Here is a 27,794-nt window from a genome sequence, read left to right on the forward strand (position 1 = left end):
ATTACCCCACAATATCAGGCTTCCAAATGTTTGTTGATACAGTGAATGTGGAGTGGTTTGACTGGAATTTCTCTGACCATCAGTGACGGTGAGCATCTTACGTTTATTAACCATTTGTGATTCCTCCCTATAAAGGGTCTGTCCAGGTCATTCTGCCTGTTTATCTTTGAGTTTTATTTCTATTTTTTCATTGGTTCGTAGGAATTCTGTATATACTTGGAACTAATATTTTGTTAGTTATACATGTGGTATATACCTTCTTCTGTTTAGTGGCTTATCTTTTTATTTTCCATATAGTATTTCTGATAAAGAGACATTTCTAATTTTATTCATTCTTTCTTTCCTGGCTTGCCCCTTTTGGTGTCTTGCTTAAGAATTTTCTTCTTACCCGAGGGTACATAGATACAAACTCCTATATTTTCTACTATAATATTCTGACTCCATATGTTCTGAAGTTTTGACTTTGTATGGTGTGAAAGTGCCCAATTTTACTTTTTCCATATGTAATAAAAAGTAACAATTTTAATACATAATAAACTGTTGAATTGATTATGTATATTTATTTTCATAATTTATTAAAAGGCCTTCCTTTACCCATGCATGTATAAGTACTGTCATAAGTCATATCATAAATGAATTTTTCAAACACATATGGGTCTGTTTGCTGGGTCTTCAAGAGAACATATGCCTTTGAGAATGCCAGGGGCTAGAGGGCCTTACCTAGGGAACTTCATCTTTTATTTTTTTTAAATGACAAACATTTTTCACATAATAAGGCATTTAGCTCACATAACAGGAGTAGAGCAATTCCAGGCTAGTTTGTGGCACAGTGATTTCATTGAGGATCCTGGCACTTCCTCTTTCCACTTTGCCAGAATCAGTTTGTCAGTGATACTTGCTTGCGGCCACAGCTGCTCCAAGTTCCATGTGTGTCTTTATATAATACTATATGTGAAGTGGAAAAAAGACTTTAATATTTTAAATTATTATCTTGAGGTGGTTTTGGACCTCCCAGGTAGCACATAGTCAAGTTGAAAGCTCCCACGCACTCCCACTCAGGACTATGAGTTCTCAGAGGGAGGACTTTTTGCTCTGTCCATTTGGTGCTGACTTTCAAAACAGGCAATTTGCTTTGCAGATCCCCATGGGTAGTGAAGTCTTTATTTCTAATTCACCGCACTCTGAGGGTACATCCCATGGGGACTGATATTTATGTACGGGGATCTCATATTAAACTCTCCTCCTTGGGTGGCCTCCGCCCCCTGCACACAATGAGACCGTGAAAAACTGAAGCTGGAATTCACCAATTTGGCAAATGTAGAACTTGGCAAAAGTGTGCTTGGTTTACATCTCTAGGTTTCCACTTTAACTAATTTTGAGGCTTCTTAGTGTCCTTTCCTTTCTTAGAAGCTCATCAGACATTTAGAAAGACTTTTTTTTCTAAAATTTTTAGTTGTTTTCAGTGGGAAGGTCAGTCAGAGTATCTAGTTCTTCAGACTGTGGAAATGGAAATTGAGTAAATTCATTTTCAAATTGCATTCTCTTTTATCAATTTTGCCTCAAGGTTTGTTGGAGACTGAACCATTGCAAGGAAGAGATGAAGATGCAGTAGCCAGTGCTGACTTTCCTAGCATGCTATCAGAAGAGGAAAAAGAGGAGCTAAAGGCAGAATTAGTTCAGGTATGGTTAGTAATCTTATTGTTCATATTTCTATCACTGCATCTTGAGAGTTATTGAGAGTTTGGTATAGGTCACATATGAAAATTATGTGTCTCATTTAATACAATTTTATAAATGAATACACTGCAAGATTATTCATTTTACCAGAGAATTTTTGTAATGCTAATTGTTCGTTTTCCCTGGGTAGCACAAATGGTATGTGCTTAACCACTAGCTGAAAGATTGGCATTTCAAACCCACCCAGAGACACCTTGGGAGATAGGCCTGGTGATCTGTTTCCAAAAGGCCACAGCCTTGAAAGCCCTGTGGAGCATCGGTGCTACTCTGCCCACAGGGAGTCACCATGAGTTGGAATTGACCCAACGGCAGTAACAACAGTTGTCCCGTGCCCGTTGATTACAGCGGTAAAATGAATGGTTGTGCTGCTTAAGCAACAATGGTACTTTGTTTTTAATATGCACCCCTTATTTTTTTTAGCCAGAACACAACTAAAACCAAACTCACTGCCCTCAAGTCGAATCTGACCCACAGCAACCCCTCCTTGGGTTTCCAAGGCCATATCACTACAGAAGTAGCTAGCCCAACCTTCCTTCTGAGGAGTGGCTGGTGGATTTGAACCGCCACCCTTCTGGTTAGCAGTCAAATGCCTTAGGCACTACGCTGCCAGAGCTCCCACCAGAACACTAGGGAGTTCATAAATCACTTAGAAACTTGATGGAACCCAGTCACTCACTGCAGACGCTGGAAGCTCTGGCATTCTGATAGTCTGTGTTTATGATTGCCTTCTTTTCTAGTTGCTGTTGAGTCGATTCCAACTGATGGAGACCCCACGTGTCAGGTAGACCTGTGCTCTGTAGGATTTTCAGCAGCTAATTTTTTGGAAATAAGTGTTTATGATAGATTATACATACATACAAACTCACTACTGTCGAGTCAAATCTGACTCCTAGCAACCCCTTCTTAGGTTTCCGAGGAGGTATCTCTACAGAAGTAGATTGCCCAGTCTTCCTTCCAAGGGGTGGCTGGTGGGTTTGAACCACCAGCTTTCTGGTTAAGAGTCAAATGCCTTAGGCACTACACCACCAGAGTTCCCATGATAGATTAGAATGATAGTAAAATCCCTGGTTGGTTCAAACGGTTAATGTATTCAGCTGCTAACCAAAACACTGATGGTTTGAGTCCATCCTGAGGCACCAGGGAAGAAAATTCTGGTGATCGACTTCTGAAAAGTCAGCACTGAAAACCCTGTGGAGCACGTGGGGTCACCATGAGCTGAAAGTGACTCAATGTCAACTAGTTTGTAATAAGATTAAAGACTTTTCAAGTGGTTTCAAAGAACACACCCTAAGAAAACTTCATTATAAAATGAAAGAGCAGCCTGTTCTCTGGTGCAGCCAGAGATTATTTCAGTAAGCACAGTGCCTCTAATCAAATAGGCTCTGTCTTTAGCTGTGTCTGTCTGTGGTCAATGAACCAAAACCACACAGTTCACAGATTGGGCACATATGCCGAAGTGCACAGACCAAAGTCGTCATTGACACATAACAGAGTAGCTCCACGTTTTCTTAAGCCTGGAATTCTGGTTCATGACCTGTGCACGTCAGTTGCAGTGTCCAAAAGTTGTAGTCTGCAGACTGGTTCAAAGTGAATGTTTAGCTCCTTCACCTTTATTGTCCTAGTTGAAGTTCAGAAACGACTTTTTAAGTTCAGAAACACATAACTTTGTTATGTGTAAACTATTAAAAATGCCTTTATTTTTCTGAGTTCTGGGAGTATTGGGATATACATGCGTATATGCACACATTGTGTTTGTGTATGTGTGTTTGTTTCATGTTTTCTATACTTTCAAAATATTCAAAAATGAACACACATTACTTTAATAATCAAGAGAAAGGTGAACAGTCTAAATTGAATACCCTAATGAACATAAAAATTTAGCAGTGTTTTCATAAATTCTTGTTTCATAGGCCACGTCAATCAGCTTCCAGCTCATGTCATTCCTAAGACTTTTTGAACCTGACTTTTGAAAGTATCACTAGACTCCTTGTTATTGTGTCCAAGTTATTGGGATTTGTGTTGGCCTCATTCAGAATGCATTCACTTTGTTGCTTCTTATTTCTCAGTTCTTCAGGGATGAGGAACTGTTGCATCTTGCCAAAAGTCACATCAGGTAACTCCCAGAGCACATGGGGACAGCTGTACAGCCCAGGCCAAATGGAAAATAAAGCAATGTACTTTTGGCATTTCTTCTTCTTAATTTTCCTTTTCTTCTTCCTCCACCTGAAGCCACCTCTGCTTTATGCTCATTCTTTTCTGAAATCTGCTTTCCCCACCCTTTTACACACAGACACCTGGGCGCACATATACATAGGCACACACACTCGTACAAAACAAATTGTGTTTCAGATCATAGATACATTCAGATTACTGCATGTGCCAGCATTTAATTATAATAAGAGACCCAACTCAACTAGCCTTGAAAAACTAGACCATCTTTCAGATGACTCAGCTCCTGTCTCTCAAACCTTCACAAATTTATTTTCATGGGCTCCTGGTCTGGGCAAATCCTTTTTGTCTGAGGAAAGACCTTTTGGGTCTGTTGGTGACTCAGGAAACAGGATGTCTCACAGGAAACTGGCCAAGCTATTAGGTCATTACCTCTAAGTCAGGCAATCAGTTGTGGCCACGGTCCAAAGTAAGGTCTTGTGTACATGGACATCTAACCTCTGCCTGTTTTGTTTAAAAGAGGTTTTAGAGTGTACCAGGAATCTAGTCTCTTCTTCATTTCATTCCCTTTCCTGGTTTCCTCATAACCTCCTACTGACCTCTGGCTATGCCAAATCCCTCTTTCTCCAGCCCTCCTCTTCTCCCCTCTGCTCAGCCTTACTCTGCACTGTTTTGTGTTAATATTCCTATAGAGATGCCCTTAGACTTTGGATGATGGTAGAACTCCACTTACTTACACAGCCAACGTATTTTTGTGTGCTTGCCAAGTGCTGGCAATAGGAAGATTTGTCCTTTTGGTGGGAGACGTAAAATTAGCCAACAGTGTCCAAAAGTCTTAAATCTTGGACAGATTTTTTACTTTAAGAGAAAAATTTGCTGTGAACACCATTTACTTTTTAAGTTATTATTACAGTCATGTAATATGTGTGTCTTAAAAGTTCCTTGAATGAGAGACCAGTATCACCTATGATCTAGTACAGTGGTTTGTCCACAGAAGATGTGTGTTCTGGCTACCTAGTGGTGCTCTGACAGGAAATATACCACAAATGGGATGACCTTAACAAACAGTTTATTCTTACAATTTGGAATCTTTAAGTCCAAGTTCAAAATGCCAGGCTCTAGGGACTGGATGAAAGCTCCTCAACCTTGGGGTCCAGCTCTGCCTCCTGCTCCCAGCCCACTGAAGCTAGAGGCATTTCTTCACTCAAACAGCTGCTGGCTGCTGAGGCTGAGAAGCCCCAAGGTTAATAAGTAAAAGGCACAGTCGCAATGTTACCAAACCACATGGCAGGACATTAATTTAAGTCCATTTTAAGTCCCAAGGTCGGCAGAGCATAGCAGGCTGCTGAGCAACAACACAGCTGCATGCAGGGTTCAAGCGTGCCATAGGCCAGAGACCATTCTCAAAGCTGCTCCTTATATACAGGAGGCAGACACTCAGCTGCTCCCAGTAGATTCCACCATGAAGTTGATTACCAGTCTCATCATGGGGAATACTACATCTAGCTGCCCAGCCACTCAACCAGGCCTAGCCAAGCTGACACACAAACATAACCACCACAATGTGTAATTAATACTTATAATTAACGTGAATTATTTTATATCTTTAGTGGATATTTATATTTGCTGATTTTGCTTCTTATCCTTTCACTGTGATAAATCATAGCCCCGATTACAATTACGTGCTGCATCTTGTGCATCTTTTTATTAGATCCCCAACCTTGGAGATGGTCTTGGGGATCCCTGACACATATTTTTTTTTTTTTAACTTTTAGTAAGAAATATATTTTTTTCTAGCATGAGTTTGTTTTTTGTTTGTTTGTATCATGAGGTCTAAGAAAACTTACATAATAAAGTTTGATTTAGTAAATTGTTAAGCGTAGTTTTTGTTTGAAAAAAGGGGAGGCTTTTTTTTTTTTAGGATTACTTTTTATTTTATTTTTATTTATTTATTTATTATTGTGATTTGGGTGAAAATTTACAAAGCAAATACCCTTTCCATACAGCAGTTCACATACACTTTGTCTCATGACATTGACCACAATTTACCACAATGCAAATTCTCCCCTCCCACTTCCTCCCAATAGCTACCTCTTCCCTGTGTCCATCCCTCCATGCACTCCTACCCCCTGAGCTATCTCCCTGTGTTTGAGCAGCCCTTCTTTCTCTCATGCTTGTTCTCTCCAAGGAGTGTATCTACCTCAGGTAAATGCCTGTCCATTGTTTGGCTAGAAGCCACAGGTGTGCGTTCAATTCCAGACCTGAATGGCAGCTAGGGGCCATGGTCTCAGTGGTTCCACCAGGCTCCATCGGGCCAGCAAACCTGTTCCCCACTCTTTTTTTCTTTTTTTCCAAATGATTTTGAGTTTTGTTCCCCATTGTTCTTCTAAGTGGTTGACAGTAGTAGCCAGGCATCATCTATTTCTTCTGTCTCATAGATGTATAGGCTGCAGATCGGATGGTGTACCAGTCGCTAAGACTAATTGTTTCCATGAATTTTTGGTTTTCTTCATTCTTCTTTGCTCTGGACAAGGAGAGACCCATTGTTGCATCTAGATGGCAGCTTGCAAGCTTTTAAGATCTCAGCCGCTACTTGCCACAGTGTTGTTGTTGTTGTTGTTATGTGCCGTCGAGTCGGCCCCGACTCATAGCGACCCCTCCTTGGGTTTCCGAGGCAGTATCACTACGGAAGTAGGATTGCCCAACCTTCCTTCCGAGGAGTGGCTGGTGGGTTTGAACCACCAGCCTTCTGGTTAGCAGTCAAGTGCTTTAGCCACTATGCTACCAGAGCTCCCTTGCCACAGTAGGAGGTGCAACAATGTTTTGTGTAGTATGTTATGCCAATTGAGCTTGATGTCCTCTGCGACCATGGTCCCAAGCCCACAGGTTCAACTACTCGGTACCTCTGGGTAGCTGGCTGTGACCAAGCAGTGACTACAACCTTGCCAAAAAGGGGAGGCTTTTAAAAAGGGTACTGAAAGAATCCATAACTCAAATCATAGTACAGACATGACTCATTTTACTGCACTTCATTTTATTGTGTTTCTTAGATACCATGTTTTTTACAAATTGAAGGTTTGTGGAAACCCGGCGTTGAACAGATCTAATGATGCCATTTTTCCAACAGCATGTGCTCACTTTGTGTCACATTTTTAAATTCTCACAATATTATAAGCTTTTTCATAATGCTATTTCACACTTACTGGCCTACAGTACAGTGTAAATATAACTTCTATATGCTCTGTTGTTGTTGTTGTTGTTGTTGTTATTTGCCGTAGAGTCGGCCCCGACTCATAGCGACCCCTCCTTGGGTTTCCAAGGCAGTATCACTAGGAAGTAGGATTGCCCAACCTTCCTTCCGAGGAGTGGCTGGTGGGTTTGAACCGCCAGCCTTCTGGTTAACAGTCAAGTGCCTTAGGCACTATGCTACCAGAGCTCCCCTATATGCTCTAGGGAACCAAAAATTTGTGTGACTCACTTTATTGTGATATTCACTTTATTGCGGTGGTCTAGAAGCAAACCTGCAATATCTCTGAGGTATGCCTGTATAAAAGAATTAACCTAATTTGCTTATTTTACAGTAAAGATTTACTTTCTTAAAATGTTTATTTTGCTGAAATAATCTTGACCAATACATTTGCCCCCCTTTATCTGTGGTTTCATTTTCCCCAGTTTCATTCAACTGTGGCTGGAAAATATTAAATGGAAAATTCCAGAAATAAATAATTCATAAGTTTTAAATTGGACACCACCCTGAGTAGTGCAATGAAATCTTTGGCATCCTGCTCTGTCCCACTTAGAACATGATTCATCCCTTTGTCCAGCATATCTACTCTGTATACACTACCCACCCGCTAGTCACTTAGTAGCTATCTTGATTATCCGATTAACTCTTGTTGTATCACATTTCTTGTTTTCAGGTAACCCTTATTTTCTTAATAATTGCTCTATTTTATTATTAGTTATTGTTGTTAATCTCTTACTGTGTCTAATTTATAAATTAAACTTTACTATAGGTATATAAGGAGCTCTGGTGGTGTAGTGCCTAAGGCATTTGACTGCTAACCAGGTGGGTTTGACCCACCAGCCACTCCTTGAAAGGAAGATTGGGCAATCTACTTCCACAGAGATGCTGCCTTGGAAACCCAAGGAGGGTTTGCCATGAGTTGGATCCAACTTGACGGCAGTGAGTATAGGTATATAGGGAGCTCTGGTAGCATAGTGCCTAAGGCATTTGATTGTTAACCAGAAGGCTGGTGGTTCAAATCCACCAGCTACTCCTTGGAAGGAAGTTTGGGCAATCTACATCCATAAAGATACTGCCTCAGAAACTCAAGCAGGGGTTGCTGTGAGTCACAATCGATTCGATGGCAGTGAGTTTGGTTTGGTTTTGGTTATAGTGTATATGTATAGAAAAAGACCTAGCATACATAGGGTTCGGTACTATCTGCAGTTTCAGGCATCTACTGGAGGTTTTGGGACAAAGCCCCCATGAATAAGGGGAGACAACTGTATTGAGATAAAACTGGATTCCAGTCTCAGCTCCAATCAAGCAGCCTCATCTGTGAAGGAGGAGGCGTATTTGTTAAAATTCTTAGGATCCTTTGAGTACTAACATTTTGTGACCATGACATCAACAATGGCCAATACTCATTATCTCTGAACTTGGCCTATGAAGAGGATACTTGAAATGACTCCACAGACAAGACAATATTCTGTTTATGGAGTTGTGTAAAATTTCTTGTCCTGAAACTATACCTTCTGTCAGATAATGAAGGGAACTTTTGCCTGCCATATTAGGAAACAAAGATAATAAAGATGAGTGGGTTTTATTAGGAGCTCTGGTGGCATAGTTATATATCTATATCTGTATATCTCTATCTGTGTATGTTTGTATGTTCTTAAACATACCCTCTCCTTTCCCACCTCTTTTTTTTCCTTTGTTAATGCTGTTCCCCTTTCTTCCCTCTTCCCTGATTCTTACTCATTCCTTTAAACTCTGTTCAGACATAATATAAATTCAAAAGCACACCCTGATTCTTGACATGAAATGACTCTTCCTTCCCAAAGTGCTTAAGACTGACTAGTAGAATTAGAACATACAGTGGTTAAAAGCAAAAGCTCTGGAACCAGGCTTCCTGGGTTCAAATCTTAGCTTTTTCACTTGCTGGCTGTGACCTTGGAAAAAATTACTTAACCTCTCTGGTCTCGATGCCCTCATCTCTAAACCGGGTATAATGAAAGTACCTTCCTCAGGGAGCCTCTCTGAAGCTGAAAAATATGAAGCACTTAGGAGATGACCTGGCCCACAGTGAGTCTTGATACATGTTGGTTATCACTAATTGCACCATAGCACTAATCACATTGAACAATGTATTGTAATTCTGTGAACCTCATATGCTTTCTTCAGTAGAAATATGAGTCTAGAGGGAAAGATGTTGTCATATTTGTTTTTATATATGAAACTCTAGCACATTATTCTGTCTTGCACATAGCAGACATTCAATGTATATTTGTTGAATTGATATAAAAATATAATAGGCTTCCAGAAGATGTTGACAAACTTCTGTGTATAAAGATTATTAGTAATTGAGTGTGAGTTCTTATATAAACCAAAAGCAAAAGTATCCATTAAGGAATAATGTGTAAATTATACTCTAAAATATTTAAAGCTTCTACATGAAAAAATACATCATATCACAAGCTGGAGAAAATGCTTGTAGCTTCAATGACAAAGAACTAAGATCATTAGTATATACACCTGTAAAAAGAAAGCCACTCATATCCAAGAGCATAGTCAAGAGTCATTACTAAGCAATTATAAAAATAACTTTGAGACCATGAACAACTGCCTTATGTACCATGATACCAGAAGAAGTGGATGGTGCCCTGCTACCATTGCTGAACATTTTGATCAAAGAGTCTACAGAAGAATCTAGCTCAAAAGGGGTAAAATGCAGCACAGAATTTCAAATTTTAATGGAATCCAGAATTTATGGAGCCATGAAGGCTGGAAGAAGCCCTGGAACTATTGCCCTGACATAATCTTTGTATCTTAAACCCCAAAAATTCTTGAAATGTTCTTGACACCAAACAATAGTTTAGCTTTAATAGTAAAGAATGCCTTCCTTGAGCATTGTGCTCTTTTAAGATCCATCTATACTGGATCAAACTGACAACAGCAATTTGAAAGAAAGGATAGGAAACTTAAGGGGTAGTGAGTTTATTTTAATGGAGAAGGAACAATTCAGAAAAGGAGTGTGGGCATGGATACACAACTTACAGATTGTAGTCAATGTCCCTGAATTTTACATGTGGAAAGTTTTGAATTGGTGTCTGTTCTCCTGTGTACATTCTCAACAACAACAAAATTAAATAAATTAAGAACAAGGGAAGTTCAGTGTAAAGTTAAAGCTATAAAAAATTGTTGATCCTCATGAGTGATAAAAGAGCAAGTCAAATGAACAGTGATTTACAATATTTCTATATCAAAGGAGCAAAGAATAACAGCTGCAACATCCTTTGATATTGAGGGTGTGGTGAATTTTCATACATGGTTGTGGGGCCATAAATTAGTGAATATTTTCTGTAAAGGATTTTGAAATTGTGCTTCAAAGCCTTAAAAAAATGTGTGCCCTTCCACTTCTAGACTGTGTTGAAGTGTAATCAGACTGTGTGAATATTCATTACATCATTTTTCATAATAGAGAAGAAAAATCTAAGTACTATCATTTGACAGCTAACTGGTAAATTATTCTATAATCATATAATCATAAGGGCATATAGGTTGCTCCTTAATGGATGTATAACTATTTTCATTAATATGAGAAAATCCCTAGGGCATACTGATAATTGGAAAGAAGTTGTTTATAAAATAAGGTGTGGAGTACAAAACAAATTTTTGTTAAAAAATTATATCGATCTACAACTTCAGAAGAATATTTATAAGATTAGAAAGGAAGAAATAAGGATTGGCTATTTCCTAGTGGAAAACAGGTGAGCTTTTATTTTCTTCTTTATATTTCTCTGTACTATCTGAATTTTCTGCAGAAACATCGATTACTTTTATCTTGTTGTTGTTGTTGTTGTTATGTGCTATCAAGTTGGACCCAACTCATAGTGACCCCTCCTTGGGTTGGTGAGGCAGTATCACTACGGAAGTAGATTACCCCATCTTCCTTCTGAGGAGTGGCTGGTGGGTTTGAACTGCCAGGCTTCTGGTTAGCAGTCAATTGCCTTAGGCACTATGCTACCAGAGCTCCTTTTATATTAGAGCCAATAAATCTACTTCTTTTTAATTTTAGAGTAGACTATATCTCTATTTGTTATAGGCAAGCAGGGAACTCTTTAAACAAGAGGATGCAGAAGGCTACTTTGCACACTGTTCAGCTACAATTTTTTGCTAGTCTGACATTTTTCCCCAACGTTTTCTCCCCTACCTTCAGCTGGAAGACGAAATTACAACTTTACGACAAGTTTTATCAGCAAAAGAAAGGCATCTGGTTGAGATAAAACAAAAACTTGGCATGAACCTAATGAATGAATTAAAGCAGAACTTCAGCAAAAGCTGGCATGACATGCAAACTACTACTGCGTAAGTATGACATTAACAGAATTTTTAAAAATTTAGTTGGCCTTTATTGTCACTCTTCACCCCTCCCCTGCCCCAATGCACAATGCCCTTATAAGGCTAATTCAACACACAATGTCCTTATAAGGCTAATTTGGTGCTTATAACTAGAAAAAAATATTATCTCTAGAACCAGTATAGAAGTATGTGTAATAATTGAATATGCTGCACACGAAAGAGACTTATAAAGCCGCTTCGTAAAATAAAGCTTTGACCACTGAAACTCTGTTTTCACTGAGACCACTTTCCCAGGGTTTTGTGGTTTAAATTTTTTATCTTTATCATATATTTTCAAACATCTATTAAATATGTATTTTTCTAATTTTTTCTCCTAAAAACTGTAAATGGGTGGGTGTTTTCTCCTCAGAATACTTGACCCTCACTACACGTTTTGAATTTCTATCATAGTGGTCAACGATTTTAATACAACCTTGTTGGCAATTATCAAAAAAGAAAAACTTGTACTTCTCATCTTTTGAGGATGTATGTCTTATCCCAAAGTATTCTAGGGAATATTTAGAGCCAGATTTAGGACAACAGAGATGTTTTTGGCTTTGCTATTATCTTCTTGTCTTGAATTAGTAAAGGAACAAAAAAGCTTTGGTTATCCTACAAGTGTACTTTTTACTGTATTAATTTTTTTAAGTTATGTGAAATTTAACTTTTATAGTACTTTTATTTTGCTTACCTGTCTCGATCTTGTACCAAGGAGAAGGTGACCATATAGGTGATTTTTCCTCTTTTTGTGTATTAAGGGTGCAGGTGTTGGTGAAATCACAGAAGCTTCCTATCCCTAATCCTAACTAGCTCCAAATTACATCATCAAGACATTTCTTCAGATTATTTATTTTCTTCCCTGGTATCACCATTGAAAAGGAAAGATATTGCATTCCTAATACCTAAACCAAACTCACTGCCATCCAGTCGAACCTGACTCATAGAGACCTCTCCTTGCGTTTCCAAGGCGATACCACTGTGGAAGTAGATTGCCCAACCTTCCTTCCTTCCGAGGAGTAGCTGGTGGGTTTAAACCTCCAGGCTTCTGGTTAGCAGTCAAATGCCTTGGGCACTATGCCACCAGAGCTCCTTTCCTAATACCTAAGTATGAATCAATTATTTTCTTTGCTGGTACTTTTCCCCTGGACTTAGAGACCTCATAATAGAAAGAGATGCCAGTGATCCACAACAATTATTTCAGTTTTGCTGGGGCCGTATTTGCTTGCTGGTTGCTGTGAAATAAAGTCTAAGATCTTTAGCTTCTGTGTAAAGCTTTTATACAAGGAATTGGATGTAAGATGTCTTCCCAGTGTGGCTCCCTGGTTTTTATGTGAAAGGAGAATGTCTCTCTTCCCTGTAACACGAGCCAAAAATGCTATTGGTTTCTTTGCTTATGCATCCTAAGGGCTTATCCAGACAATGCAGGGCACAGCCCAGAGTAGGGCAGAATGGAGCCAGGGATTCCTTCAATTTATCTCTGTAGGCTAACCAACCTTCCCCAACCAGATGATGACTAATGAAAGAAGATATGAAACCACACATTGATGTGCATCACTTCAAAATATATATTGCAGTATCATATGAATAATATCCTGAAAAGAACAGCTGTGTTGTAGGCACTAAATGAACTTATCTTACAGTAGTTCTTATCTCCATCTTTGTACTTTAATTGCCTGTAATGGTCCCGGTAGTAAGGCTAAACAATCTCCGGTTCCCTGGGTCAGGTTCAGTCTGTATTTAATCTAGGTCCCCAGGCTGCATGTCACACTGATCTGAACTTCCTTCTGGAGTGTAAGAACCAGGAAGGATCTTTCTGCTTGGCCTCCCTGATGACATTTCAGGGATAAGCTAACCAAATGAAGGGCAAGAAAATTCCAGAAATTCTGGTTGAGGATGGAGGAGTGGCAGAAACAGCTCGGCAGAGAGTGTATCCAAGATAAATGTCATGTTTTGCCCTAGGTCTGATAGGCATAGGATGGAAGGTAGGCAGTCAGGGAAGAGGTTTCCTTCCTGGGACTTGGACTAAAGCAAGCAAATTCAAGGAAGGCTTTTAGCCTCTTTGGATGGGAGATAATATGTAGTTTGTATGTTTCCCATATTGAAAAACAAATAACTCATAACCAGTCATTCAACTTAGTGTCAAGTTTCTTGTTGGATGAATAGGACAGTTTCGTTCTCTGTAGCTTACAGTATAGTCAGGAAAATAAAGTTTTTTTTGTGTGTGTATGTGTGTTTTGTTTTGTTTGTTTGTTTTTATTTGATTCTTTACAAATTATCACAAATAGCCAGTTAAATGAGATGAGTTAAATATCCAGTTAAATGTGAAAAGAGAGGTGCAGAAAACTACAGGGTGTTGTGGGAGTGCATAGCAGGAGATCAAACCTAGCCTGGGTCTCTGGGCAGGTTTCCATAGGTAAGTGATGCTTAAGCAGAGCTCTGAAGGGTGAGTTAGTCAGGCCAAGAGTGGTGGAAGGAGCCTTCGAGGAAGCACAGCCTTGTGAAGAAGGTTCAAGCAGGAGAGAAGTAAATCAGTGTTGTGCAGATAGCAAGAAGTAGCTGAGGTCATGTCACACGGAGCTTGTGGCGTATACTAGTAGGGTTATTCCTTCTCCACATCAACCTGTCACTTCAACCTATAATGAGTAAGTGACACTTATTCACTCAACAAATGTTAATGACAAATATACTATTAGGCATTTTTGGCCAGGGTTTAAGCTAATTCCTTTGGATACGGGAATCAACAAAACAGACAAGATTCCTACTCTCCTGAAATCTGAAATCAGAAGGGAATGAGAAACAACTCATGAAATGATGAAGAAATATCAGGAAATGCTTTGAAGAAAATGACATAGGGTGATTAGAGTGATGTGTTAGAGAGTGACTGGGAGGAGAGGTAGAAGCTGTTTGATTGGGTGATCAGAGAAATCCTGTTTTAGGAGGTTACTTTGAGCTGACTCCTTGACTGACAAGAAATAGACAGTCTTGTGAAAATCTGGGGGTGAGCTCTTGTAGCAAGGAAAAAGTTGCTGCATGGGCCCTAAGTCTAGAACCAGCTTTGCAAGTTTGAAGAAACAAAAGAAAGCATTTTAGTCTGGTGTGTAGTGAGATGAAGTGAGGTCAGAGTGTCTAGGCCTCCCAAGTCATGGAGAGGAGTGAGGCTTTTTGGAATAACTGAAGGCTTTGGATGCATTGGAGAGTTTGAAGCAGGGAGTGACCTGTTCTGAATCTGTGTTGTTTCTTATAATATAGATTGTGGAGGGAGGGTCATGAGTGGAAACCAAACCACTACTTGTGAAGTTTCTGCAGTAGTCTAGATGGATGATGGTACTAAGAGTGGAGAGGGAGAGCCTTGGGCCAATAAGGGATAGGATTTGGAGGTCGGGCCAACAGGCTTTCCAATGTCTTGGAGGTAGGTGGTGAGCAAAATAGAGATCAAGTGTGACTGTTAGGTCTTTGAGTCATAATTAGCTACTGGATGGGTATAGGGACTGTTTACTACAATGACAGTGCAGCATTGTTGTTCATGTTGTGGATTAAAGCATCCATTTGCTTGGGTTGAAATCTAGCCTCATTTTTTAAATGAGGATGATATTAGTACATATTTCATAGGTAGTAAAGATTCAGTGTGAAACATGCAGAACATGTTTTACATGCAGGACAGTTTTTAACATGTTATCAACCCACTGCCATTGAGTCGATTCTGACTCAAAGCCACTGTATAGGACAGAGTAGAACTGCCCCATAGGGTTTCTGAGGCTGTAAATCTTTACAGTAGCAGACTGCCTCATCTTTCTCCCTCGGAGTAGCTGGTGGGTTCAAATTGATGGCCTTTTGGTTAGCAGCTGAATGTTTTAACCACTGCACAACCGGAGTGTTTTCTGATATATTATAGGCATGCAGTAATTGTTTGTGATTGTGGGAAAGAGTGAGAGGAGCAAGTCCAGAAGGGGAGAATTCTGATTTTACTGTGTGAAGTCCAAAATGGGTGACAGATAGCCAAGCTGATACACTGAGAAAGCAACTCAGGAAAAGTCAAGGCCAGAGATGGGCATTTGGCAGTCACCTGTATGTAGATGTTATTGAAAGCCTTCACACTAGATAAGGTTTCCTTAGAGAATGTTTAGATAAATACCGTGATCTTGGACTCACTAACATTTAGATGTGAACTTTCCTTTTACGGGAAGAATCAATCCCTTCCTTAAGGAGGCAGAGGGAGTATATAAATCTATTAATAATATAATTTCAGTAGAAAATCTTCCTTCAACTCTTGTTTCTTAGCTGCTAAGGGATGAGAGAGCACCTTAGTCACATGCTGGAGAGGAGGGGTGATTGAGTGAGAAAGCTATCTCAGAGCTTCAGAAGGCAACTAAATCTATTCCTATCTAAATTCAGTCCCTGCTCTGTTAGTGTTCATGTTATCCATTCCAGGACAAGATCTACAACTTATATGAAGAAAAAAATTGATGTGAGAGAATGATGAGCTGAGGTTAGTTAAACTAAAAAAAAAACCACACAACCAAACTCACCGCCATTGAGTTGATTCTGACTCATAGCAACCCCCTTTGGGTTTCTGAGGCAGTTAATCTTTATAGAAGTAGATGGTCTAGTCTTCCTTTCATGGAGTGGCTGATAGGTTTGAACCACCAACCTTCTGGTTAGCAGTCAAATGCCTTAGGTACTACGCCATCAATTAAGTGGGACAGAATTCTATTTCAGAGCATTGTTGTTGTTGTTGTTATGTGCCGTCGAGTCGGACCCGACTCATAGTGACTCCTCCTTGGGTTTCCGAGGCAGTATCACTACGGAAGTAGATTGCCCCATTTTCCTTCTGAGGAGTGGCTGGTGGGTTTGAACCGTCAGCCTTCTGGTTAGCAGTTAAGTGCCTTAAGCTCTACACTACCAGAGCTGCCTTTCAGAGCATTAGAAAGCATTTTATCTGTTAGAAGATTGTATTTGATTCCCAAAAGCAATATTTTGCATATTGGTTAAGCAATCACAACCTATTTTGTTTGATTTACAAATGAAAAGAAAATCTATGATATGTTAATAAAGATCTTGGCATATTTTAGTCTGTGCAAGGTTTCAAATTGGAGTAAGGCCCAATGGGTAGGAATAGTTACACAGCAGACTGAAATTATCTCCTAGATAGGAATAATCTACAAACAACTCTACTGCAGTTCAAGAGGTCAGCTGGGCCCGGGGGGAGTGTGTGGTTGTTGCTGTGTGGCTGTTCTTGTCATAGTTTTTTCAACTGTCTAACTTTGAAAGAATCTAAAAGTATACAAAAAAAAAAAAATCCTCTCCCCACTCCTCCCCCCCCCCTTTTTTTTTTTTTTTGGTTTTCTGCTACCTTTTTATGTTGTCTTCAGAGTTCAAGAAGGCATGGAGAGGTGAGTAGTTTTGAGGTGAAATGGTGGAAAGGCCACTGGAGGAAAAAAGTTAATCTCTTCTGTAGACAGAAAAAATAGGACTTAGGAAGTGCAACTTTTCTGGTAGCATAGTGCCTAAGGCATTTGACTGCTAACCAGAAAGCTGGCGGTTCAAACCCACCAGCCACTCCTCCAAAGCAAGATGGGGCAATCTACTTCCCTAGTGCTACTGCCTCGGAAACCCAAGGAGAGGTTGCTATGAGTCAGGTCTAACTCCACAGCATGTAACAACAACAACAGTCAAAATGATATGCTTCATTTAATAAGGGTTCTGCCTTTGCTAACCCATTAAATTCCCCCACTAATAAACCTCTCTGAATTGTGCATGTTAGATCTACAGAGGGCAGAAGGTTTTGGAAGGGAATTTACACTATTCTGTTGGAAAAAATAACTTCATCCATATTGTTGTTAGTTGACACCCAGCACCTCCAACTCATGGCGACCCCATGTACAACAGAATGAATTGTTGCCAAATTCTGTGCCATCTTCATGATTGTTAGTATGTTTAAGTCGCTTGTGGAGACTTAACTTGTGCCATTCTGTTTCATTGAGGGCTTCCCTCCCTTCACTGGCCCTCCACTTTACCAAACATTATGTCCTTCTCCAATCTCAGTCCCACCTGATGACAAATCCAAAGTAAACAAGTTGAAATCCCAGGCGATATTTTTTTATCTATAAGCTGTTCATTGGCTAATTTTCAGGAGTATATCACCAGGCCTTTCTTCCAGTCAGTCTGGAAGCTCTGCTGAAATTTGTCTACCATGAGTAACCCTGATGGTTTGTGAGATACTTGTTGCATAGCTTTCAGCATCATAGCCACCCACAAGCCACCACAGTACAACTGTCAACTGGCAAATGGATGGTAGTCATTCTATATTGAGTGGAATAGAACTCTAACACTCAACACTAAGAAATGCATGTTGTTGTTGTTGTTGTTGTTATGTGCCATCGAGTTGGCCCCAACTCACAGCGACCCCTCCTTGGGTTTCCGAGGCAGTATCACTATGGAAGTAGGATTGCCCAACCTTCCTTCCGAGGAGTGGCTGGTGGGTTTGAACTGCCAGCTGTCTGGTTAGCAGGCAAGTGTCTTAGCCACTATGCTACCAGAGCTCCCAAGAAATGCATAGTTTTTGAAAATTGAAGTTTAGTTTATGACTTATTTAGTCATTGATTTTGTGCTTATAAGACATCCAGACTGTTATAGTCCAAAATGATTATTGTTTCTTTTCATGAGGAGCCTCTTGAGACATGGTTGAGTTTGGAAGCGGCAGGGAAGATAAAGTTCTAATTTAAAACTTCACACATACCCAATCCCTTAGCCAATTGTTCATTCTTCTTACCTTTAGGCTTTCGCTTTATTACACAAGGCAGGAAATACATTCTCTTTTTCTAGATCCAAGTGGTAAATTTATGTTTTAGTACCTCTTTAGTATATCTTAGGAAGAAAATAATTTTAAATTCTTTTTGTATCTTTGATGAAATGCTACATATACAGCCATTAAAGTAATGATCCTTTACAAATATTCATAATAGAAACTATCTTCATGCTATGAAATATCTTATAAAAAGACTTCTGACTTTTAAACTTTTTTTCTATTTGTGTATAGGGAAATACTTTGAGTTAAAACATTTTAGAAGATAGCATGCTTTTTCATTTGGATTATTAACACTGACTTTCAAATTAGTAAGACATGACAAAAGGAATCTACACAACAAGTTCATGGAATGACTTTGCTGTGGCTTGCAGAGAATTTACCTAACACTACGAAGCGCTATCTGTCAGTGTAACGGCCAAACAACTAGCCTGCCCTGGCAGTTCAAGGCTGCCCATTCCAGCAAATCTGAATCTGAACAGTAAAGCCTACTTTCCTGTTGACATTCAGTGACAAACAGGAAGTCTATTTGTACTCAAAGCAAACAAAGAAAGAATCTCCTAGGAAGCAGTCTTAAATAAGCAAAATAACTGCCAGCTAACTCATGGTGACACCTGTGTGTCTGAGTAGAACCGTGAGCCACAGGATTGTCAATGGCTCATTTTTTGGAAGTAGATCGCCAGGCCTTTCTTCCGAGGAGCTTCTGGGTCATCTCAAACCCCCAACCTTCTGTTTAACAGCCTAGCATTTTAACTATTTGCACCACCCAGAGATTCCAATACATACAGAGTGTTCATAAATGTTGGTTGCTATTGCTATCATGGTTAAACCTTTCCCAAAGCAAAGTTTAGGTGTTTTATTTTTGGTGGTGGGGGTGGGCAGGCAATGCGTTGTCCCTATTGAGCTGTGGTTTGTGGAGATTGCTTCAGAGCTCACAAGACCTCACCTTAAGACTTTACTCACCTTACTCCCTCAGTTATTCTCTTCCAGAGTTAGAAAGTGCATACTGGAAAATTCTGACTCTACACCTGGAGCTTAAGTCTTGGAATTGAAATGGACTGTATTTCCTTCCTCTGCCTTCATGTGGCTCTTACACTGGTTTATTGAGATATTGAGGCGACAGTGATGAGCAAGATGTAGCCCCTGCCCTCAGGAAGCTCACACAGGTCATGGAGACAAATTCGAAAACCATAATTATGACATAGTGGAAAAATGTTTTAAAAGAGCTGCGCAAAGGAGATTATGAAAATATGGAGCAAAGGCACATAACACAGGCTTCTTGAAGCATATAATCCCAATTTCTCTATCACTTAATGCACAGTGGGCAACCACCTGAGAATATCTTTTTTTTCTTTATGTAAGGGAAACGTGTTGGTCCTCTGCTTTATCAATTGTGAGTTAACTATGATGTACCATATTTGGCTTAAAATTAGAGATGGTAGTAATCCAAAATGCTAACTACCATTTCCATTTCTGTTACAAAGTTGTCAAGTCACTCAGATGGATAGTATTTAAATTGCTTTTCATTATTTAGATACTACTGAAATAGTTTCATTATGAGGGTTAAAAATATACGTATCATTGGCACAAACCAAATGGTACATAACAAATTCCACAGCATAGTAAGGGGAATAAAATGCAAATACACCAACTCTCTGAGGGATGGCCTGAGAAGAGGAAATTTTTTCAATCTTCTGGATGGGGATGTATATTACTTATTCAATTTCAAGACCAAACCAATCAGAATGTAGCACAAGGATACAAGATCTGCTCAATACTAACTCCAGAAGAGCCCTTACCTTAGACCATGGTGGGAATGGTACCCATGGAGTCTTTTAAGTGTTCTGAGTCCAATGGCCTATTTCTGATGGGGTCCCTGGTTACTTTCTTCTTAGAAATCCCTACCCTAACATAAACCCTTCTCATTGCCTGCCCCATTGAAGACTTTTCCCCTCAATTATTGGCCTCTAAGTAATGTATGTAAAATGACTACTAATTGTTTTCTTGAAATGTGGTGGTTAGCTTAGGGAAGAGGTACAAAAATGTGAAGAAGGAAAATAAGTACATCTTAGAATTCTTGAAATATAGCACTTCTTTCTCCCCATAAACACTGGAGCTACACAAAGCTGACCTTACTCACCCTCAAACACTTATCGTCTCCAAGTCAACTAGACATCTGATGGAAGACAGGCACTTGAGTGTGGGTCCCAGGCTTTGCTCTGTCATTGAAGAGTCACAGAACCCTTTCAAGTCTCAGTTTCATCATCTATAATCTGTAGGGATTGGGCTCTGGGGTCTTACAGATTTAACAGTATAGACACTCTCAGAAATAATGAACTAAGAGTCCTATGCTCTCTATTAAAAACAGCATTGAACTATCTGTATGGCTGAATTGTAACTTTGAAATTTCTCACAAAGATAGTGTTATATGCTTCATGGTGCAGACATAAACATCACTTATGCAGCACTAGAGAAGTCAGATCCTTGTGTACCCCACTTCCCATTTTGTTGTGGAAGTGTCTTTAAAACACAGTATAGTGAAAATATATTGCATGGTTATTGTGAGTACTTCTGTGTTGTTGTTATTGTTGTTGTTAGGTACTGTCGAGTCAGTTCCAACTCATAGCGAACCTACGTTCAATAGAACAAAATACTGCCCAGTTCTGTCATTCAGAAAATGATACACAAAAAAACATGTGCAAAAGTTGGGTCATTCCAAAATGAATGTCTATAATTCAAAACATTCTCAAATAGATAAAGTTATACTATATGGAACAGTTAAAAGAAAATCAAATAGTGCATCTAATGGCAAGATTAGACACACAATATCTGAAGAACATGCAGTCACAGGGAAGGATATTCTCTAACTAGTAACCCGACGTCATGCAAAGACCACAACATGGAGCAAAATATTTCTTTACTCTTCCCTTGAGCCACCTTTCAGGCCACACAGAGTCAGTGCTGAGCGGATGTCCAATAGAATCTTCTGGCCTCCACCTCCTCTGATTCCTTTCTATCCTTGTGCCCCCTTCCACAGCCCAACTGCATCCTGCTGACACCCACTTGGCCAAGGTTCAGGGACGTCAGCCCCTGCTTGGATAAGGAAAGGTGGCTTTTACACTCTTCCAAAGGGTACAGATTGAGGTCTTTTTTTCCTTCAAAGTGGGGTACCTACAATACAATGAAACCCTTTTTTCGGCTAAATTTGATACATTTCATAACAGAACAGTTAGAGCAGAGAACCTAAGGAAGGATGGGGTCTGATATGTTGAGGGACAGTGAGGAGGTCAGGGTGGCTGGAGCAGAGTGAACAAGACGAGGAGGAGATGAGAGAGGTGCTAGGGAACCAGCTTGTGTAGGGCCATCAGTAGGCCCATTGTATGGATGCTGGCTTTTACTCAGAAATGAGAAGCCAATGCAGAGTTTTGGGCAAAGGAATGACATGCTCTGATAAATGTTTTAAATGGATCATTTTACAAGTTGTGTTGAGAAGAAACTGTAGGTAGGTGAGGAGAGAAGCAGGGAGACCAGTTGGGAGGTTATTACAGTAGCACAGGTGTGAACTGATTGTGACTGAACTAAAGTGGACAGTGATAGAGATGGTGAGAAAGTAGACAGACTGTGGATCTATTCTTTAGTTTGAAACCACGTGATTTCCTGATGGACTGGATATGGAGTACAAGGGAAATAGAAGAGTCAAAAATAATGCTAGTTACCTATTTTGGGGCATTATAATTTTACTACTTTCTCAGCAGTGTATGTGAGAATTTGTGCATTCTCTCTTTTTTTTTCCCCCTTGATATTTTTGAATTGTGGCATGAGTAGAAAGAGTCCTGGATTGGGAGTCAGAGCACCTAATTCTAAATGCCAGTCTAACTGTGGGAACTTGGACATACCACAAAGAAAGACCTGACCATCTGGTCCCATCAAGACTAAAGCCTAGAAAACCCTGTGGAGCAGTTCTGTTCTATTACACGTGGTCACTGTGAGTCAGAATCAACCATGGCACCTACAACAGAAACAACAGACGTGTCACAGAACACATTTAGAAAATGGATTCTGTTGCCCCAGAGATATCCAGCAGCCCTTTTTGGTCTTCTATTTTCTTTCTGAGCTGAAAATTGTCCCCATGTATCTAAATTGAGAAGTGAGACAAAAAGTTTAATATGTGTATGTTCTCTCCTCTTTAGAAGGAAAGCTTCCATAGTACAAGCACATGTTTATCTGTATATAATACTGTGCTTTCTTCACTTCCAAATATCATCACTTCCAGACACGGAAAAAACATTTAAAAAAAAAAAATGCACTTTCCATAGATCTAATCTCTGGTGGTGTAGTAGGTTAAATATTTGGCTGCTAACCAGAAGGTCAGCAGTTCAAACCCACCAGTTGCTTTGTGGGAGGAAGATGAGGCAATCTGCTTACATAAAGATTTACAGCTTTGGAAACTCAATGGAGGTTGCTGTGAGTCAGAATCGACTTGATGGCAATGGGTTTGGTGTTTTGGTTTTTATAGATCTGGTTTCATGGCCTAAATACTACTTTGTGAAGGCTTTGCCAGTATTCTAAAAATATTACTGGAATGGAAATTTTTATTTATTTATTTACTTTTATTTTTTATTTTTATTTATTTATTTATAAATAAATCTTCTTATTTTTTCAGAATAAAACCACCACATTTAAATCTTGTTTGTGAAGACTATTTTCTGAATCTGGTATCCAAGTGTTGAGGACACGGCTTTGGGAAACTATTTCAGTAGTATGTTTCTTCTGAAGAATTCTCAGCATGTGCCATTTCAAGATCACACTTCACTAAAATCTTGTAATAATGATTGATGTTTTCATTTCTGGCCTTTAACATTTAGTACCACTTTAACTGTCTTTTGAACAACAAGTTAGCTATTAATATTTCGTTTGACATGTATTGCTGTTGTTGTTGTTAGCTGCCATCAAGTCGGCTACAATCCACGATGGCCCCATGTGTGCAGAGTGGAATCCCATAAGGATTTTAGAACTGTGACCTTTTAGAAGCAGATCATCAAGAGCTTTGCTAGACTCGATTATGCAGCAAATGGGAGGTAAGACAGTTGAGGAAATGAACAGCTCTTAAGAAGTTTGCTGGGATGAGATCAAATTGACAATAGCAACTCAAAAGGTTAGAGAAGAAACTTAGGGTGTAATAAGTTGGTGTTAATGGTGGAGAAATAATTCAGAAAAGGATGGTGACAATGGTTGCACAACTTGAAGAATGTAATCACTGTCACTGCATTGTACATGTAGAATTTGTATATATTTTGCTGTGTATATTTTTAACAAAAATAAATAAATAAAATATGTAAAATGAAGTTTGATGGGCAAGGAAAGAGATAATAGAGCAGTAGTTGCAGATTTGGGGAAAAAAGCATTTAATTTGTAAAAAAAGAAATAAGGATTTTTTTTTTTCAGTAGTGAATAAAGAGACATCTTGTGGCTTTTATTTGGCTTTTATTTTTTAATGTTTCCCTGGTTTCACCTAACTGAATTTGTATGTTTTTCCTTAAATTGTAAACTCAATTGATAAGGATTTTATTTTAAATCACTTTGTAACCTAAAACTCATCATAGTGTAGCACACACAAGGAACATTAGAAAATTTTCAGCAAATGTCTGTTCAGACCATTGATTTGATGGTCTAGATGATGTATGTTTTTAAGTTTCTGGAAAACAGAGATTGTGTAAATAAATATCATATGGTGCTGCTAATATTATAGCCTCATCATTCCATCTAGTTAACAAAAAGAGCAAAAGAGACTATTTTATTAATAAGCAATCTCTCTCCCCAACGACTACATGGGACCTGTTTTAAAGCATTCTATTAGAATCTAATATTACATTTCGGACTGGGTGATTTGTGGAAGATGTAATGGTGGGAACAGGGGTGAAGAAATAAAGGAAGTTCATAGATATAACTGATTACATATGATATAAAGTATTCTCGGAAGTACCATCCACATACAACTGCTATAGGATATGCAGGTAGGATATACTATCTGATATGCAACTAAGTTCCTGTGTAATGCAAGCAGTTTGCAATTGGCTTTGCGTTGGACCCGACTCAACAACACCTAACAATAGCAACAACAACAACAACAACTAACCTAAACTACCACTCATCTGTTAGTTTGTCATACTCTTGCATGTTGTTGTGAGGCTGAAGGCTATGCCAGTGCTATTTTGAATACCAGCCGGGTCACCCATGGTGGACAGTATTCAGTGGCACTTCCACACTAAGAAAGACTGGGATGAAGAACGGGGCCAGCCACTTCTGAAAGAATTGGGCACTGAAAACCTTATGAATAGCAGTGAAATACTATCTGATATATCACCAGAAAATTTTTGAATAGCTCTGAAACATTGTCTGTTCTACGGCCAGAAGATGAGCCCCTCAGGTTGGAAGGCACTCAAAATACAACTGGGGAAGAGCTGCCTCCTCAAAATAGAGCAGACCTTAATGACGTGCATGGAGTAAGACTTTGGGGACCATTATTAATCAGAATGTGGAATTTATCAAGTATGAATCTAGGAAAATTGGAAGTTGTCAAAAATGAAATGGAATGCATGAAGATTGATATCCTAGGCATTAGTGAGCTGAATTGGACTGGTATTGGCCATTTTGAATCAGACAATTATTTAGTGCCTAATAGACCTAACCAGAAGGCTGGTGGTTCAAATCCACCAGCCACTCCTCAGAAGGAAGGCTGGGCAATCTACTTCTGTAGTGATACTGCCTTGGCAACCCAAGGAGGGGTCGCTATGAGTCGGGGCTGACTCGACGGCACACAACAACAACAACATGACAGTAATTACAAATTGGGGAGGAATGGTATCACATACGTCTTAAAAAAGAACATTTCAAGATCTATTCTGAAGTACAATGCCGTCAGTTATAGGATAATATCCAGATGCCTACAAGAAAGATCAGTTAATATGAGTATTGTTGAAATTTACACACCAACCAACCTCAATGCTGCACAGTGGCAGCTATGATGGGCTCAGTTGTAGTAGAAATTGTGAGGATGGCGCAGGACCAGGCAGTATTTTGTTCTGTTGTATGTGGAGTTGTTATGAGTCGGAATAGACTTGAGAGCACCTAACAACAATTAACCTAAAGATCTGAACCAGTAGTACCATGGAGGAAAAGACATTTTATTCCCTCAAGTCATGTGTCTTGTGTTTTCCATTTTAATAAATCACTCTTAAAAAATTCTCAGTCCTTCATATGGCATCACTCTCCTTCCTGTCGTCTTGGACCCAAACCTCAGGACAATCTCTTTTTTCATCTTATTCTTATTTGTCACTTGCAGTTTCCGGTCCAGTTCTATCCATTCTGTTTTTGAAATCCTGCTGCTGCTGTCACCAAGCACCAGTTCAGAGCCACAGAGGAGCATCCTTTTCAGTGTTGTCCATCCATTGATCTCACATTTTTTGTTTCTTCTGAATCTACCAGACACTGGCAACACATGATAAATGACTTCCTTGCCTTAAAGGAGTCACAGTCTAATGGGGACATGGTTTTACGTGCAAATAATTGCCATATTGTATTCCTAAAACTGTTTCTGAACAAAGTCACTGTATTGATTTCAGATAATGTGCCCTTGTTATTCTCACCTATAAAGAGTAGAAAAGTAAGTTAAGTAACTAGTTACATATTTGTCTCTCTGGTTAATTTCACCCAAACTAACCAACCAATAAAAACTTAAATTTCCCTTTGAAACTTACTTTTTCAAATTTTCCTATTACCTAGTTTTCTTTGGAAAATATTTCTTAGCAGAGTCAATATACTTCAAGAATACCTCTCTACTCTCCGAGCAGTTCCCCTACTGGGGACTAAAGGTCTGTGCGTTCCTATCTGTATATGTGCATTCTTCCTGAGTTCAGATTCAGTGGTCTGACGTTCCCTCTAATGAACAGCAGTCAGTCAGTCCATCATCTCCCAATGACAATTAGGAACATTTGCTTCTGTAGACTGTTTTCTCCCTAAATCTGTTTGGGAAAGAGCATTTTCCAGGTAAGGAGAGAGAAGGAAGATAAATGTTTGATGGAAGCTCGTGATACAGAAACTATCCTTATTGCTGTTCTGTTTTACATCTAGCTACAAGAAAACACATGAAACCCTGAGTCATGCAGGGCAGAAGGCAACAGCAGCATTCAGCAACGTTGGGACAGCCATCAGCAAGAAGTTTGGAGACATGAGGTACTGTGGGAATGAGCCCTGAGAGCAATATTAAGCTCCTAGCTTTCTGAGAGAAGGGCAGTATTACTTATCCAGCTATTCTCCTTAACAAACTCTCTTTCTCATAATGATTTGATTTTAATGGATTAAAGTTTCATGTGACTATTGACTGAGATAATTTTGCATATCAGGATTTTTCTGCATAAAAGTCAGAAATGGGCCAAGTCCCAAAGATGCCACTTCTGTAGGACCCAACCTAGTAAAAATAGAAATTATAGGGCGCTTTACAGCCCCTTTAATCAATAGGAATGAGAGGAGATTTCCAAAAATGTAGTATGTGCTGAATCTTAACCACTGTAATTTAAGTGATAATTTTAAACATGCATTGAGTGGAGTGGGCTTTGAAAAACTATTCCAGGTTACAGTTTTATAGGTATCTGTGGTGTTTTTTCCTGTGCTAAATATATTTATTTATTTATTATTTTAATTCTAAAAAGGTAGTACGTGGTAGATACTTCCTGCTGGTTTTCTTATTTTACTTTAGCAGTATATTGTGAATATGTTAATAAATATTTATTCACACCTCCATTTTTAATAACTCTATTATCTTCTAGTGCTTAACTATAGCAAAACTTTTAAACAAGTCCCCTATATATTTTTGCTATGTTCAGTATATCATTATAATATAAAATTGAGATGAACATCAAGGTATATTTTGAACTAAGAACCAAATATTCTCACTGTTGTTGTTAGGTGCATGTGAGCTTTTTTTTTTTTCCTTTCAGTTCTTACTATAGGCACCAGAGAAAAACAATGTAGTGCTGGCCATTTTCATTTTTATATCATGTAGTAGGAAGTTAGCTTATATAGAGTTATTACTCTTTTTTTTTTTTTTTTTTTTAGCTTAGTTTAGTTTTAAAGTGGCTCATATACCTTAGGAGACTTTTCACTTGGAATCAATTTTATTTTCCTCTCTAGGAATCAAATTCATGTTTTAAAACTTTTGAAGTATGTTTTATATTTCTTCTTTTAAAAAGAGTTTGTATTTATTTCACTGGATTCTTAAACTATTACTTTCTATATTCCCCTACAATTTTGATACCTAGAAGCAAATACTTATATCTTTGTGTTTAAATTATTTTTGGCTTCAAAATTACTGTGCTGTGCTCAATATCCATGCATAATTTAACAATGTGGAGCTTAGCGTTAAGTAAGTACATGTATATGAATCTGCATTCATTGTCTTTT

The 27,794-nt window shown here is 38.9% G+C and overlaps 1 protein-coding gene across 1 annotated transcript in view; it reads left to right on the plus strand.

Annotated features, from left to right (window-relative positions):
• Positions 1-1,566: 1,566 nt before the first annotated feature.
• TPD52L1 (TPD52 like 1) overlaps positions 1,567-27,794 on the plus strand; it is a 40,670-nt gene continuing 14,442 nt past the window's right edge. Inside the window, exons 1-3 of the mRNA XM_007946588.2 lie at positions 1,567-1,680; positions 11,352-11,500; positions 26,466-26,567. Coding sequence (XP_007944779.2) covers positions 1,633-1,680; positions 11,352-11,500; positions 26,466-26,567 — 299 coding nt within the window. The 5' untranslated portion in view covers positions 1,567-1,632. The remainder of the gene's footprint in view (positions 1,681-11,351; positions 11,501-26,465; positions 26,568-27,794) is intronic.

Source organism: Orycteropus afer, unplaced genomic scaffold (genome assembly GCF_000298275.1).
Source record: "Orycteropus afer afer isolate SDZICR_OR568_19922 unplaced genomic scaffold, OryAfe1.0 scaffold00167, whole genome shotgun sequence".
NCBI classification, from domain to species: Eukaryota; Metazoa; Chordata; class Mammalia; order Tubulidentata; family Orycteropodidae; genus Orycteropus; species Orycteropus afer.